The sequence below is a fragment of the Papaver somniferum genome, chromosome 5, assembly GCF_003573695.1.
Source record: "Papaver somniferum cultivar HN1 chromosome 5, ASM357369v1, whole genome shotgun sequence".
Lineage (NCBI taxonomy): Eukaryota > Viridiplantae > Streptophyta > Magnoliopsida > Ranunculales > Papaveraceae > Papaver > Papaver somniferum.
The window spans coordinates 74,762,599-74,775,452 of record NC_039362.1 but is presented as its reverse complement, the minus strand read 5'-3'; the positions used below and the strand labels follow the sequence as shown (position 1 = coordinate 74,775,452).

General features: G+C 36.7%; 2 protein-coding genes across 15 annotated transcripts; both read right to left on the bottom strand.

Annotated features, from left to right (window-relative positions):
* Window positions 1-620: 620 nt before the first annotated feature.
* Window positions 621-1,430, bottom strand: LOC113279186 (ethylene-responsive transcription factor ERF014-like). The gene has a single exon (XM_026527891.1). It carries the CDS (start codon window positions 1,428-1,430, stop codon window positions 621-623), a length of 810 nt encoding a protein of 269 aa, XP_026383676.1.
* A 4,486-nt stretch (window positions 1,431-5,916) lies between these two features.
* On the bottom strand, window positions 5,917-12,091 carry LOC113281938. Of its 14 annotated transcripts, none has more exons than XR_003326429.1 (5): window positions 11,695-12,091; window positions 10,975-11,235; window positions 7,230-7,317; window positions 6,699-7,061; window positions 5,917-6,499 (listed from the first exon to the last, which is right to left on the bottom strand). XR_003326429.1 is itself a non-coding variant. In XM_026530849.1 (2 exons), the coding sequence occupies exon 2, from the start codon at window positions 10,686-10,688 to the stop codon at window positions 9,411-9,413; it is 1,278 nt and encodes a 425-aa protein (XP_026386634.1). In that variant the 5' UTR covers window positions 10,689-11,143; window positions 11,236-12,091; the 3' UTR covers window positions 7,957-9,410. The 14 variants fall into 14 exon arrangements, 4 of the variants coding, with proteins under 4 accessions (XP_026386634.1, XP_026386633.1, XP_026386635.1 ...); XR_003326433.1 differs by lacking the exon at window positions 7,230-7,317 and having other exon boundaries at window positions 6,699-6,904; window positions 6,995-7,061; XR_003326430.1 differs by lacking the exon at window positions 7,230-7,317.
* Between the last annotated feature and the right edge of the window lie 763 nt (window positions 12,092-12,854).

The window sequence follows — 12,854 nt, the reverse complement described above, 5'->3', positions numbered from 1 at the left end:
CAGAAATTCATTTTGGCACTAAAAGCTTCTGGAACAGCAGAGGAAAAACTGTCGCACTTTATATACAGTTACACAACTAGCATCCCAGCTTTAGCAGTTGATGACGCCATATCTGAATGCGAGAAGCTGCATGAGAAGTTTCATGTTCCACCCTCATTCTTATCAAATGGGGATTTTTTCAATAAGGAGCTACAAAAAATGTTGTCAAAGGCGAGCAAGGCGCCCACACTATGGGCGCCTTGCCTCACTAATATTCCTCAAGTAGATGCCGTAGTTCCTTGTTCCTTCCAAGGCTCTTGACTCTCGATTTGGGCAGAGTTGTCCACCTTGAGAAATTTTGGGAGGCGCTAATGATGCGCCCTGGGCGCTTTCTCTTGCTACAAATTCTAATTCTAGGTACTCCTTTATTTTCCTTAGTTTTTTCTTTCACAACTTTGATGGTCGATCAAACTTTCATTTATAAGATTAAACCAAACAAAACTAATTAAACTTGAAAGCATGCACATGTTATTATCATCACGCAAGGAATATTACATGAAAAAAATGTCCATGTCTTTTGAACTGGGATCTCGCGGGCCTAGACACTATAACTAATAAGGCAGGCAAGAAAAGTAGAATGTTCAAGGTGCGAGAAATTGTTCATCAGCTGCTGACTGCGTCTCTTTACTTTCTGGTGATTTATTATCATTTCCTCCATCAATATCAGTATTAGAAGGGGCTACAATAACAGAAGAATAAACCTTACAACTACCAAATGATGAGAACCCATAACTATTCATCATTCCAAGTCTTTCCTTGCATCCACTGCTAAACGCGAATAATCTTTGATGGTCATAATTTGACGAACAGCAGGCTCCAGTTTCTTCTACAATAGAGCTATACTCTACCGAACAATCGAATTCGTTTCTTCTCTTCTCATCGTACACGACCATCCTAGAACCTTCCTTAGCGGTCTCTCCCGTGGACGACGAACTTGCGTGTTTCTTCAAAATCGCACGTCGAAGAAGTTGATAAAACCTTGGATTTTTGGCAGTTAAATGACTACGACCAATATTTCCTTCACGATGCCTGTTCTGCGTATTGGTATTGTTCTCTTTATGTGGAAAATTTGTTTTTGCATCTCTTCCACGAAGAAGGAGAGCAGCATCGTCATAAGCCATGGCTGCTTCTTCTGGTGTATCAAAAGTTCCCAACCAAAGTCTTAGCTTTTGTGAAGAGTCTTTGATTTCCGCAACCCATCTTCCTGACGGTCTTTGTCTTACACCTAGAAACCTTCTCACTGTTCCCTTACTACTAGTAATAGGGGTAGTAGTACTTTTTACTCCCGCTTGTTCTTCAACTTGTTCAGTAGACAGTAACTCACTATCCAAATCTTGATGATTTCTACATGCGTTTTGTTCTTTTGATGAGTTTTTGTTAGTACAATCCATGGTATCTAGCTAGTAAGAGTAAGAGATGTGTTCAAGTCTAGCTTCAAGCAGGTAGATGGGATGATGGAAGTAAATGAGACAATGATAAGACCTAGTGACTCATTATATGCATTAGACTAATGTTGAATGACGTCAACAAAACCATATTTGTGTACGGGTGGATTTTTAAGCATAAATACTATGCTCCAATGATGTTGGTTTTTGTTTTTGCTAAACCAACTCCTAGCTAGGAGAAATGCAAGATCCCAAATCCAAATCTTTCATTGAGGGAAGATACATAGACAAATGAAGAAAACCCCTAGTTTTCATTTGTTGTTCCTAATTTTATTTTATTTTTGTTTAATCAGAGAAAGGAATCTACACTAATTTTTGATTTGAACCACTAAATCCAAATTATGAAATTGACAGGAGTACTACTTTACTACTTGTAAGTATGCTTGTCATATAAAAATGATTCTTAATTAGATAAAAAAAGAGTTTATGAACCCAATTAATACTCAATTAGCACACATACAAACACTTGAAAACAAAAACCAACACCTCAAAAGTGCAAAAATAAACACACCCCAATGGTTCTTTTCATCTAACCTTTATTATTCATCAACAGAAAAGTTATTATTTCCTAGAACTTTTGTCATTCAATGGGAGTCTTTTTTTTGTTCTGAAGAATTTATCTGATTATGGATACATTTTATTTAAGAATTTGAATTTATGAGTAGAAGACTTATAACGTGACTTCTCTGGCTTGTTATCTGATCAAACACCATAGGTCCATAAGTAAATGAGGAGATGGATGTTGCCTAGAGTTCAACCGGTAATCTTGCGTATGCTTACTACTACTAAGGTGAATACCGTCTGTGCTCTATATACCCCGCAATCCAAACTTCCATCCCCCAATAGGCCAACACCAACTTTATATGGGAGTGACAAAACCTCGGCCTCAAATAGGTCTAAATTCAAACTATTTACTCGCTTTTTATTATTTTACTTCATGGATCTTTTATTATCCAAGATTTTGTCTATTTACTATTTTTATTGTTTGGTTATGGATTTGGATGGATGAATTTTTATCACTTTGCATGTATGAATGAATGTTAGTCTTTCCATTTGTCTAATCTAAAAAAATTGAGGAAAAAATCAAGATTTACTAATTTTTTGTGTACTTTCGGCTAGGTCGATGCTTCACATAACCTAGCCGAAAATGCATATAATTCTTGTCAAATAAACTTGCACAGTATTTCGGTTAGAAAACCCCGGCCGTAAACAGGAAAACGGTTAGGAAAAGCAACCGTAACTTTGTTACGCTTAGGAAATACCTAGCTGTATATTGCTCTAGAGACTCAAAAATAAAATGAGTCTTGGTTACGGCTACATATCTAGGCCGTGTATCGTATTTGCGGTTAGAACTCCAAACCGTAATTCTGACATAAATTTGCAACTCTGGTTTACGGCTTGGTCGACCTTTCAAGTTCCTGACCGTAGATGCATAACGGTTAGGAACACCATCCGTAATAAGTTTACGGTTGGGATTACCTAGCCATATATCACTCTGATAACCCAAAAAGAAAATGGCTCCTAGTTACGGATTGATATCCAGGCCCTAATCCTGAGAGAAATTAACAATTATTATTTACGGCCAGAAATACCTAGCCGTAAATATGACACACCACAAACCCTGCATGATTATACAGAATTACGGCTGGGTCTACCTTTCGTTTTCCTAGCCGTAAACACCTATAATTTCCTTTTGTACCACATCATATCGGCTAGATTTTGAATTTTGAAAAATAGATCTGTTTGAAGACCGATCTATAGAAGGTTCTAGTTGTTCAACCACTTATTTAAACTTGAAATAACTCCACCTCCATATAACTACCCATTCCAAATCAAAATCACACCTTCTATATCAATAATCTCCACTAAAACTCCTACAAACTCAATGCAATGTACTCAAAGGATAAACCCAACTTTATTTTAGAAGAAGACTTGTCTATTTGCAAAAAATTTGTACTATGATATCCAAAGAATGGAGAAGAACAAAGGAATGGTGGTTTACCAAGTCAATCGTATTGGAGTAAGATTTTTGAGAATTTTTGTAGTGAAACAGGTAACACTAACAACCGCGATGCGGTTGAATTGTATCTTCAATTTTCAGACAACGAAAAAAAGTGGAAGAATATATGGCTTTACGTCGTATGTGCAACCAACTTCGACTTAGAGGTGAGATTGATAGAGAAGTCGCGGCTCAAGCTAAGAAGGAATGGAGAAAATGAAAAGGTTATGATTTCAACTTGGAAGCTCAATTCGCCATCATCAAAGACTTCTTAATACATCGAAAGGGATGTTATTAAACCAACTTTGTAATGGGGATATATCAAGCATGTAATGAGTTTTATTGTGGTCTAGTTAATGAATATATTAGTAATTTTCAATCGTATTAAGAATTCATGTTGAATCAAAAAATTTCTCAACTTACATATTCATCTACGGACGGGAAATATATGTTCTCACAACCGTAAAACAGACTCAGGAGATTCTGTGTAGAATAACGGCTAGAAGTTCTTAACTTCCCATCCGTTTTTCTTTTTCACGGCTGGGAATTTATCATATTCCAGCCATAATCTCTTATTTACGGTTGGGTCGACACAATTTCCCAGCCGTAACAAGTAAAAATTTTAGATTTTTCTCTGATTGTTAACGGATTTGAATCGATAAAATTAATGTTGGGAGTTGATTATAAGGTTATCCCGAGTTTTGTGACGAAGGGTTTCATCATTTTTTCTTCAAATTTTTTCAAAAAGATTTCACCAAAATCACCATTTTTCCTTCTTCAAAATCAAAATCAAAATCAAGGAAAATCAAGTTTTGATTTCCAAAAGATTAATCATTTGATTAGTCAGATCCATTCACTAATACTGATTAGTTAGCTTAATCAATATAATTAGTACTAATCATATTATGGGTAGAATAGGTATTACATAAAATACCAGGATAAGGGGCTCTATGCATCGTTATTTCTGCAGCCCTTTGGTTATTTATTAAAAATAAAAAAATAAAAAAAAGGATCTTGGAAACTTTCTATTTTCTTCTTATAAAAATTACTAATAATATTAGTTGTTGCTTACAATAAAAGTGAATAAGTACAACAACGAACTATTGGGAATCCAAGCTTTAACCAAAAGAAATTTTATATTATCCTTCAACAAGATGTTAATCACATAACTTACATTATCATTTACAACCATATTTCATACTAGTTCAGACTCAAATGATGTTGAGTAATAGTTCTAATTTCCCAAGATATATATATCCCATACCCGCAAGAAAAGTTTTTACCCCACCAGAAAAAAAATATGTACTACCAAAATGATACTAATTATAATCCTCCAAAGGCCATTATCAGTCCACCATTTTAATCCTCACCGTCTTAGTCTGCCTCGTCTTTCTCATTCTCCACTTCAGTATTCGCCTCCTCTATCTCATCTATATGTGGATTAAAAAAGTTGAGTGTAAAGCCTCTTCAGTTCTAAGGAGTTAGAAATAAGATCATTATGAGCTCGAAACTTTAGTAGGCCTGGCAAGAAAACGTTACAATTAAAAACTTATTGCAGTATCATGTAATTCAGACTTTATCCTACAAAGTAGAGACCTTGGTAAGACCAGAAATCTGACCTTAATTCTTCAGCTGCTCTGAAGGCTGCCAAAAAACTTGCCTGCAAACTCCCTTTTCTCCTCCGTCATCCTTCAGATTATAGGATTCATTAATTGCATCCATTTACATCAATTAGAAATGCATCAATAACACTGTCAGCGGGCAGCAGCAAGACCATAATATAATTTTTTGACAACAGACTGAATCCACCTCCAATACCAACAATAGTGCCCCACCCAGCCGGGAACCCATGTAATTGTCTTGACACGGCAATAACCTGCAAGAAAAAACTGCAGCCCTTTATCATCTCTTAAGCTAGCCAAAACTCCAGACTTCTCATTCAAAGTCGGGGCAATGTGGAATACTTACCACTTAACCCAGGGCCGTTCCTGAAAAAAAATTGCCCCGAAGTGAACTAATTTTTTGTTGCCCCTATGCAACGTCACTCAAGATATTTTCTTAGACGGTATTAGATTGCCATTAATCTGCGAGGCGGGCAGAGGCCGCGGCGAAATTTTTTGAGCGAATGGCGTTGTTAGTGCATAGTTCTGATTTACAATTAGAGTACTATAAATATAAACAACTAAGAGTTACAATGAAAAAATCAACAAAATCTATAATTTACGGGAGGAAGATAGTTGAAGTAGTAAGAAAATAATCTTTTGTTGTGAAATAAAAAGCCTTCTGATGATGGGTACAATTAGACTAGCAAATGGTGGTCTGCAGTGAGGTAGGAAAAGGAGGAGACAGGAGAAGACGAAAGAAAGGGATGGAAACGGAAACTAAAAACATTTCTAAGGTTAAAACTATTTACATAATTCATTATCAGCCCTTCATATGTATATAAGCAATAATCCAGTCCATTTTTCCTCCATTTTAACGAAAACCCCACATGACATGAGAACATGGCTTTTTGTTGCCCCTGGGCCTTTGTTGCCTGCAAGTGGGGCTTTCCCTGCTTGCCTATCAGGAGATATACATATATACATAAATAGATGGAGGAATTGCAATGTAAAGAATCAAAACTGAAAGACTTTGAAAGATAGACATAATGAAGCTTCGAAGTGAACCAAGCCACATACATAAGAACGTTATCTGCCAATGCAAGAAATGTTTAATGCCGCATATGGAAGTACCAAGTAACAACAATCACAGCAGATCCAATCTTGACTATCCAACTGGGAGCCATAATTGCTTAGCATTCATTCAGCTGTGTACTAATACCCTTTTGAATCAGACTGCAACCATACCCAAAGATAACCTTGTACCACTGCCCATTCCAGAGCCTTTATTACTGCTACCAGTTCAGCTTTAAGTTGCTAGCATACCAATTCCGCAGTTTCAGCTCCAAGAAAATCTCCAGAACCGTTTCTGCCAATATAACCATAACCAGCCAAACCTGGACACCCCCAAGAGGCTGCGTCACAGCACAATAGACTACAATCAAGTTCAGGGAGATAAGAAGTACATTCAATAACTCTTTGCATCTTTGCATAATCCTGATTATGGGTGTTAAGAAAAATATAAACATTTCAAATTCCAACTAAAAACATAAATGCGGAAGCTAAACATCAGGAACGGCTTAAAATCATCAGCAAAATAAAAGTAGAACCGACCATCTTTAGGCCTTATTTTCCCCCCTCGGAACAGGCTTTGTTGGAAGCGGCTGCATCGTAAGAACCTATCATGGTTAAAACCACAATCGTCAAACATTATGACGTAAGTATCAATGATACATTTCCAGTTAATTACCAAGTAACGTAATGTTTCTTCACCAAGTGCAACAATATATTGCAGGGTCCTCTGCATCACAACCTCGAACCTGCACAGTTACAAACTGACATGGTTCACATGGCCATCATAACAACTTAGCTAAGGCTGAAAAGGGATATTTGAGATCTAAGGCAAGTACATCCCACTGATACTCCTCGACCAGGAGTAAGAAATGGCTTCCCTTTCATCATATATACCCTTCACATCTGACGCCAAAGGTAAAATATAAATATTCAGTGTTAAATGAGGTCAAGAAACAAAAGATACAACTAGCTTAGAAGACGTAAATAAGTGAGCAGAAGAACAGGAAACACTTGCAAGTCTACAAAGTGTTCAAGAAACGATATGTAAAATAAGAAAAGGCTGATCAACACCTCATCTGGTGAAGAGGCCATGTTTTTCAAAAAAAATCTCTGAATTAGCACGATCAGAGCCAGAAACCATAAAACACTTCAAAATTGCCTGTCAGGAATATGATGAATTAGTTTAGAAATGATATACAATTGGTCCCTGCAGCATGCAAATTTGTACCCTTCAGTCTCAGACGGGTCGCACTTAAAAAGTATTTCAGAGTTCAAATATTTGAATTAAAGCATGGAAAAACAACTAGTGATGCTCTTTTTTAGATCAAGAACACACGAGTTAGTGTGAACAACTGCAGGATAATGATAACAAGAAAGTCGTGAATACACGCCGGAAATAATACTGACGTGAAGATCTTTATCCAACTTGCTGTAGACCTCTGGATCAGAAGTTGGTTTCCCATCAAATGTAGCTAAAATGAGTGATTGTTACTCCTGAATCCTTGATGCAGCAACATGATTCTATATATTAGCTAAGAGGCAAACATCCATAACCGGGTGTTGTGCTGCCAATACAATTTTGTCTGATATTGAGGCTTAGGTTTCTTTCAAGAGAATTTTAGGTAAGAGCTACAAATACTTTTAAGCTTCATTTCTCTAACTTATCACGCAGAATCATTTAAAATTCCATTTCAGTTCTTGAAGGCACTCTCACACAGATATTAACACAATAGTACTGCATATACTATTTGAACTCAAATATCCCCAGTATAACAAAACCCACTAACCACTATTGTAATTAGTAAGTAAACAGAGGGCTTAAAACTTTATAAAGAGATCCAGCAACCAAAGGATAGCGTGTGTACAATCATTGGATTCAAAAAAGCAGAAGCAAAACTAGTAAACAATAACTAGAAAAATAAACTGTATTTACAAATTGTTTTAGATAATATATGCTCTCTATATAGGCTCAATAACTAACAAAACTTGGAAACCAAGAAAGAAATAATCCCTAAAACAACTAGAATAGGGAAAGGAAATTCCGCAATTTAAAATCTAAAGTAAACAAGATTCTGAAATCCCACGGTTTGCATCCGCGAGAAATTCAGAACTAGCATTATAGCCGTGAAACATAAGCATTGTCGGGACTGACGGGGCTCGAACCCCAGCTTCCGCCTTGACAGGGCGGTGCTCTGACCAATTAAACTACAATCCCAGGATGGGTCTCTCTCTTTCAGAGCCGTTAGTCTCTCTGCTCGTGACATTGAGTTCCCATCTCGATCTCTGAAAGCTAATGAGTACCTATCTATGAAATTACTCCAGATAGCGAGCGATCACTCAGCAATGAAACCGCCGGCCGGGGATGAGTACCTAACCCTAATGCAGACATAATTTTTCAATACCTGACAATGTCAGGTAGCAGCAGCAGAATCTTCAGAAGCTATAATCGGCATGAAATCCATGCCAGATGTAGTCGAAAGAGAAATATTTCCTTTCGCTGAAGTGATTCAAAGGTGGACAGCTACACCTTTCACGCGACAGAACAAAGGCTTTCCGTGAAAGTTGTAAATACGGACCTACAGTAGTGAAGAGGAAACAAGGAGATCCCGTCAATCTCCACCTTCTTAAAAGTCTTTTTCTTGCGATCGTAGGAATACAATGAGACTAACTTTAAATTCCTCTGGTAATCGCCGTAGCACTCAAAGACTATATCTGGTCAGTTCCCTCAACTGCATGAAAATTGATAAATGGTGGATTACAACGAAAAGGTAGTTCAATAGTCTCTGCACTCCAATTTCTCTCATCGCCATGACAATTCCCTATCTTTTTGCCAACTCCGTCATCTAAAATCCACAACTTCAGAAGGTAAGGACTCATTCTATATGATAGAGCTACACGTCCATTCAACTCTAGCAGAGCAATAGGCGAGGAGTAGCTTTCTTCACGGGGCTCGGTAATGATGAAGTTAGGGATTGGGATAATCCTAAACTTCTCACTTCCGACATCAAATGCAACTATGACTTCAGGATCATAAAGATCTTTGTGATTGAAAGAATACCTTAACCAATATATGGTACCATTTGCATACAGACGATAACTTCCCATGTCCGCCGCAGGGAGCACCTCATTAAGTTTCATTTTGTTGTCCTCGCTGGGAACCACAGGCATCCTTCTCCATTTAATGTCACGGCCTACAGTCAACGCCTCCCAACTAGCATAACTTTCCGATCCACAATTACGCCCATTAAAAGATTAGGTTCTAGTCACTCTCCAAAAGCAGAAAACTTTATGTTCCATAGTCGAAGGATCAAATCCAAATTGATAAATAGGAAACTTAACAGGGTCGCCTTCATTCTCAAATCTATTTTTTTCTTCCGCTAATATTGTTGATTTGATCCATTGAGTTACTTCTCGTGTACTTACATTGTATATCCTAACAGCAGCTGCTTTCCGATCAATGAAGCAAACCGAACCATTTACCGGTTTCAAGACTAGATCATAAACAAACCAATCGTCATCGGTAGTCATCCTTACGTTACGAATAATGGCTTCGCTTTCCTCGCTATTATCAGTACTGCTGCTGCTCCCTTCAAGTACTGATGATATATCTGCTAATAAAATAGATTGACGAGGTGTTTCACTTGGTTGATACCAATAGCCATCCCCACCGGAGATTTGCTTCTGCAATGGAGTGATGAAGAGGATATTCGGACGTGATCGTAAACGGGTAAAGTGTAAATTGATAAAGTGTCGATCGTGTTTAATCAAAGACAACCAACGTTTACATACTGACTTGAACCGCAAGAGTGATCTCACCGGAAGTCTGCTTAGAATCTCACACAATATACCATCATCAACAGAAAGATGACTACCAACACAGGACGCAACAATAGTACCATCATGTTCATTACCATCAGCAAGAGAACGCCGATGACGGCTTAACAAAAGATTAGAAAAGACTTTGTCCCTTCTTCTTTCCGTTTCTAAATCATTTCTCGTACATTCTCCTTCTGAACCTTTAGACCTGAACGAAACGTCAACGCTCCTTATCCCCCTTGTTACATCCATTGGCCAGCTAGAAAGATTTCTTGAAACATTGAAATTGTCCATCTCTGTTTCTCTTCTTTCTGTAGACTGACTAAGAGGCTTTAAGGAAACAGCACAGCTCCTAATCTCCCTTCTCCGGACATCACAACTCCTAATGTCACATCTTGAAACTTTACCACTCTTAATCCCCATTAATAAATTAACTGACTGGCTAGAAAGATAAGGGTGTCTTGAAACATCAAGATCACCGTTAATCTCCATTCTCGACACATCACCCATAGTCTCATTAATCTCCTCCCCCTTTGCTAAATTAATTGACTGCAGGCTAGAAAGGTTTCTTGAAACATCAAGATCACCGCTTTTAATCTCCCTGCTTCTTGAAACTTCTTTACCACTCCTAATCTCCTTTCTTGAAACATCACCACTATAATTCACTGAGCGAATGGAAACTTCGCCACTACTGATCTCTCTTTTTCTCTTCATTGCTCAGGCATAAAAAAACCAATTTCAATGATTAAGATTGTCTCTGCTACCACACGAATCAATAATTTACTCTACTTTATCCTTTTTTCCAAATCTATTAATTAAAATCTTTCTTCTAATGTTAAAATCAGACATACACCAGATCAGAAATATTTCTGAATCTATCTATGTCCAAATCAGAGATACACCAGATCCGAAGTACCAAATCTGTATGAAAATTGCAAACTAACCTAATAATAATAATAAATAATAACCTAATGATTTCCCAAAGTAACAATCTACTTACAGAATTACTGATCGCAATTCAATCAAGCAGCTTAGATCACCACCCAAAACAAAAGAATCTCCGCCTGCTACACAACCAAAACACTAAAATCCTAAAATAAATATCTTTTTTTTTCTTGAATTCCTTCAATCGAAACGCCCCTCTTTGCCTCTAGTTCCAACCGAGTAACCTACTCATAAATTAATAATTCCACAATTACAGTTTGTTTCTCATATAGATAGAAGGATGGATCTTTATACACAGGATGATAGGAACCTGTACCTGGAATCAAAGACCTTGTATTAATAATTCTTTGATTAATAATTGAATGCCCCATGAACAAAAGATAGCAGGGTATTTATACAGCGAATCCCAAACTAAACAAAAAGTCCTAATCCTAAAAAGATACGTAAACATGAATTGCCTTTCGCTCCCATCCCTAACAGCATTGGAACTCGTCTTCCATGTGAAACAAACTAAATTTCAATGAGAAATTCATCAATCAGTTAGCATGCATGTCATTTTCTCAACTAAATTCCTAAATCACAACTGATTACTCATACGAAGAAAGCAGAGGAAAGCTCTTGGCAATGGCTGTAAGCCCTAGTTAATAAACACTACGAAGTCATCAAATACTAGTTTTAACACGCCAAGAATTACTTGATTTCGGAGGTAACAACAACAGCATCGATAATCGATTTCCGATCTGAAATTGCAGTTCTTGAGGAGTTTGAATCGTACCTGAAGATGGGGTTAGAGAAATGTGAAACCACTTAGACCCAAATTACTTATATGGAGATGAGACTTTTTTGATCTTCTTCAATGGAGAATTTTGAATGGGGTTTTCACTTTTCAGACGACGAAAGAGAGAGTAAAGGGTTCGATTTTGAATGGGGTTTTGCTCTGCCCTCTCTCCTCTTTCCTCGGAAAAAAATATGCTAAACTGAAATTTGTACTTTTTTTTACCGTTATTAGTCCTTTTATTACCGTTATTAGTCCGTTACTCTTATTTCGGCGGCAACCATGACCGGATATTAGTCGGAATTCAGAGAAATCCTCCATGATTTGAACCCTTTCTTGCTATTGCTTCTCTATTCTCCTTTATTTCTTTGAATCCTTCAAGTTTCTTTTTTTTTTTTTTTTTGCAAATTCGGAAGCTTACAGGGGGTTAGTAAATTGGGATCAGTAGGGACATTTATAGATTTTTTAAGCAACGGATTTTGGGTGACTCTCCTTAAGTTTAGAGATTTTGAGAGACTCTCTGAATGATTTTCAAGGAATTATGTTGATTCATTGAGACAATAAAACATACACTATGAATTCAGCTTACACATATTAGACAAACAGTATATTTATTTATTTTACAAAATGAATATATGAATATTTCAATGAAAATGTATTAGTCCATACATGCCTAATAAAAATTGTAACCATTTTGCCAATAAAATCAGACGAGACGAACAAAAGGGATTTGAATCTCTAGTAAACTTATTGGGTTTTGGAAGACAACAATTTTGTTTTTTTTCATTTTTTTATGAATTTAATTGTAGCTTATTTGGTTATTGTTTTTAATATTTTGATATTTAATCCTTAAAAAAAATGAGAAAGAACAAAGTCTCTCAAAATATCACCTACTTAGGAGAGACTTTTTTTTAGCCACTTATGGTATATTTTGTAATAAAAGTCTCTACAAGTCTCTCAAAATCATAAGTCATTGATTTCAAATTCCAAATCCAATAACAGAGAATTCTAAAGACTTTTAGAAAGTCACGATCCAATAACAGAGATTTTTGAGATTTTGAAGAACTCTCTATTGACTAACAAGAGATTTTAGAAGTCTCTAAAATTCTTTCAATATCTCCACAAATCTCAATTGACTAACCCCCTGTTAGTTCTTAAGT

Excerpts from the sequence above, each read along its gene's own strand:
- LOC113279186 (XM_026527891.1), bottom strand. The coding sequence starts at position 1,430 with ATGGATTGTACTAACAAAAACTCATCAAAAGAACAAAACGCATGTAGA.
- LOC113281938 (XM_026530849.1), bottom strand. The coding sequence starts at position 10,688 with ATGAAGAGAAAAAGAGAGATCAGTAGTGGCGAAGTTTCCATTCGCTCA.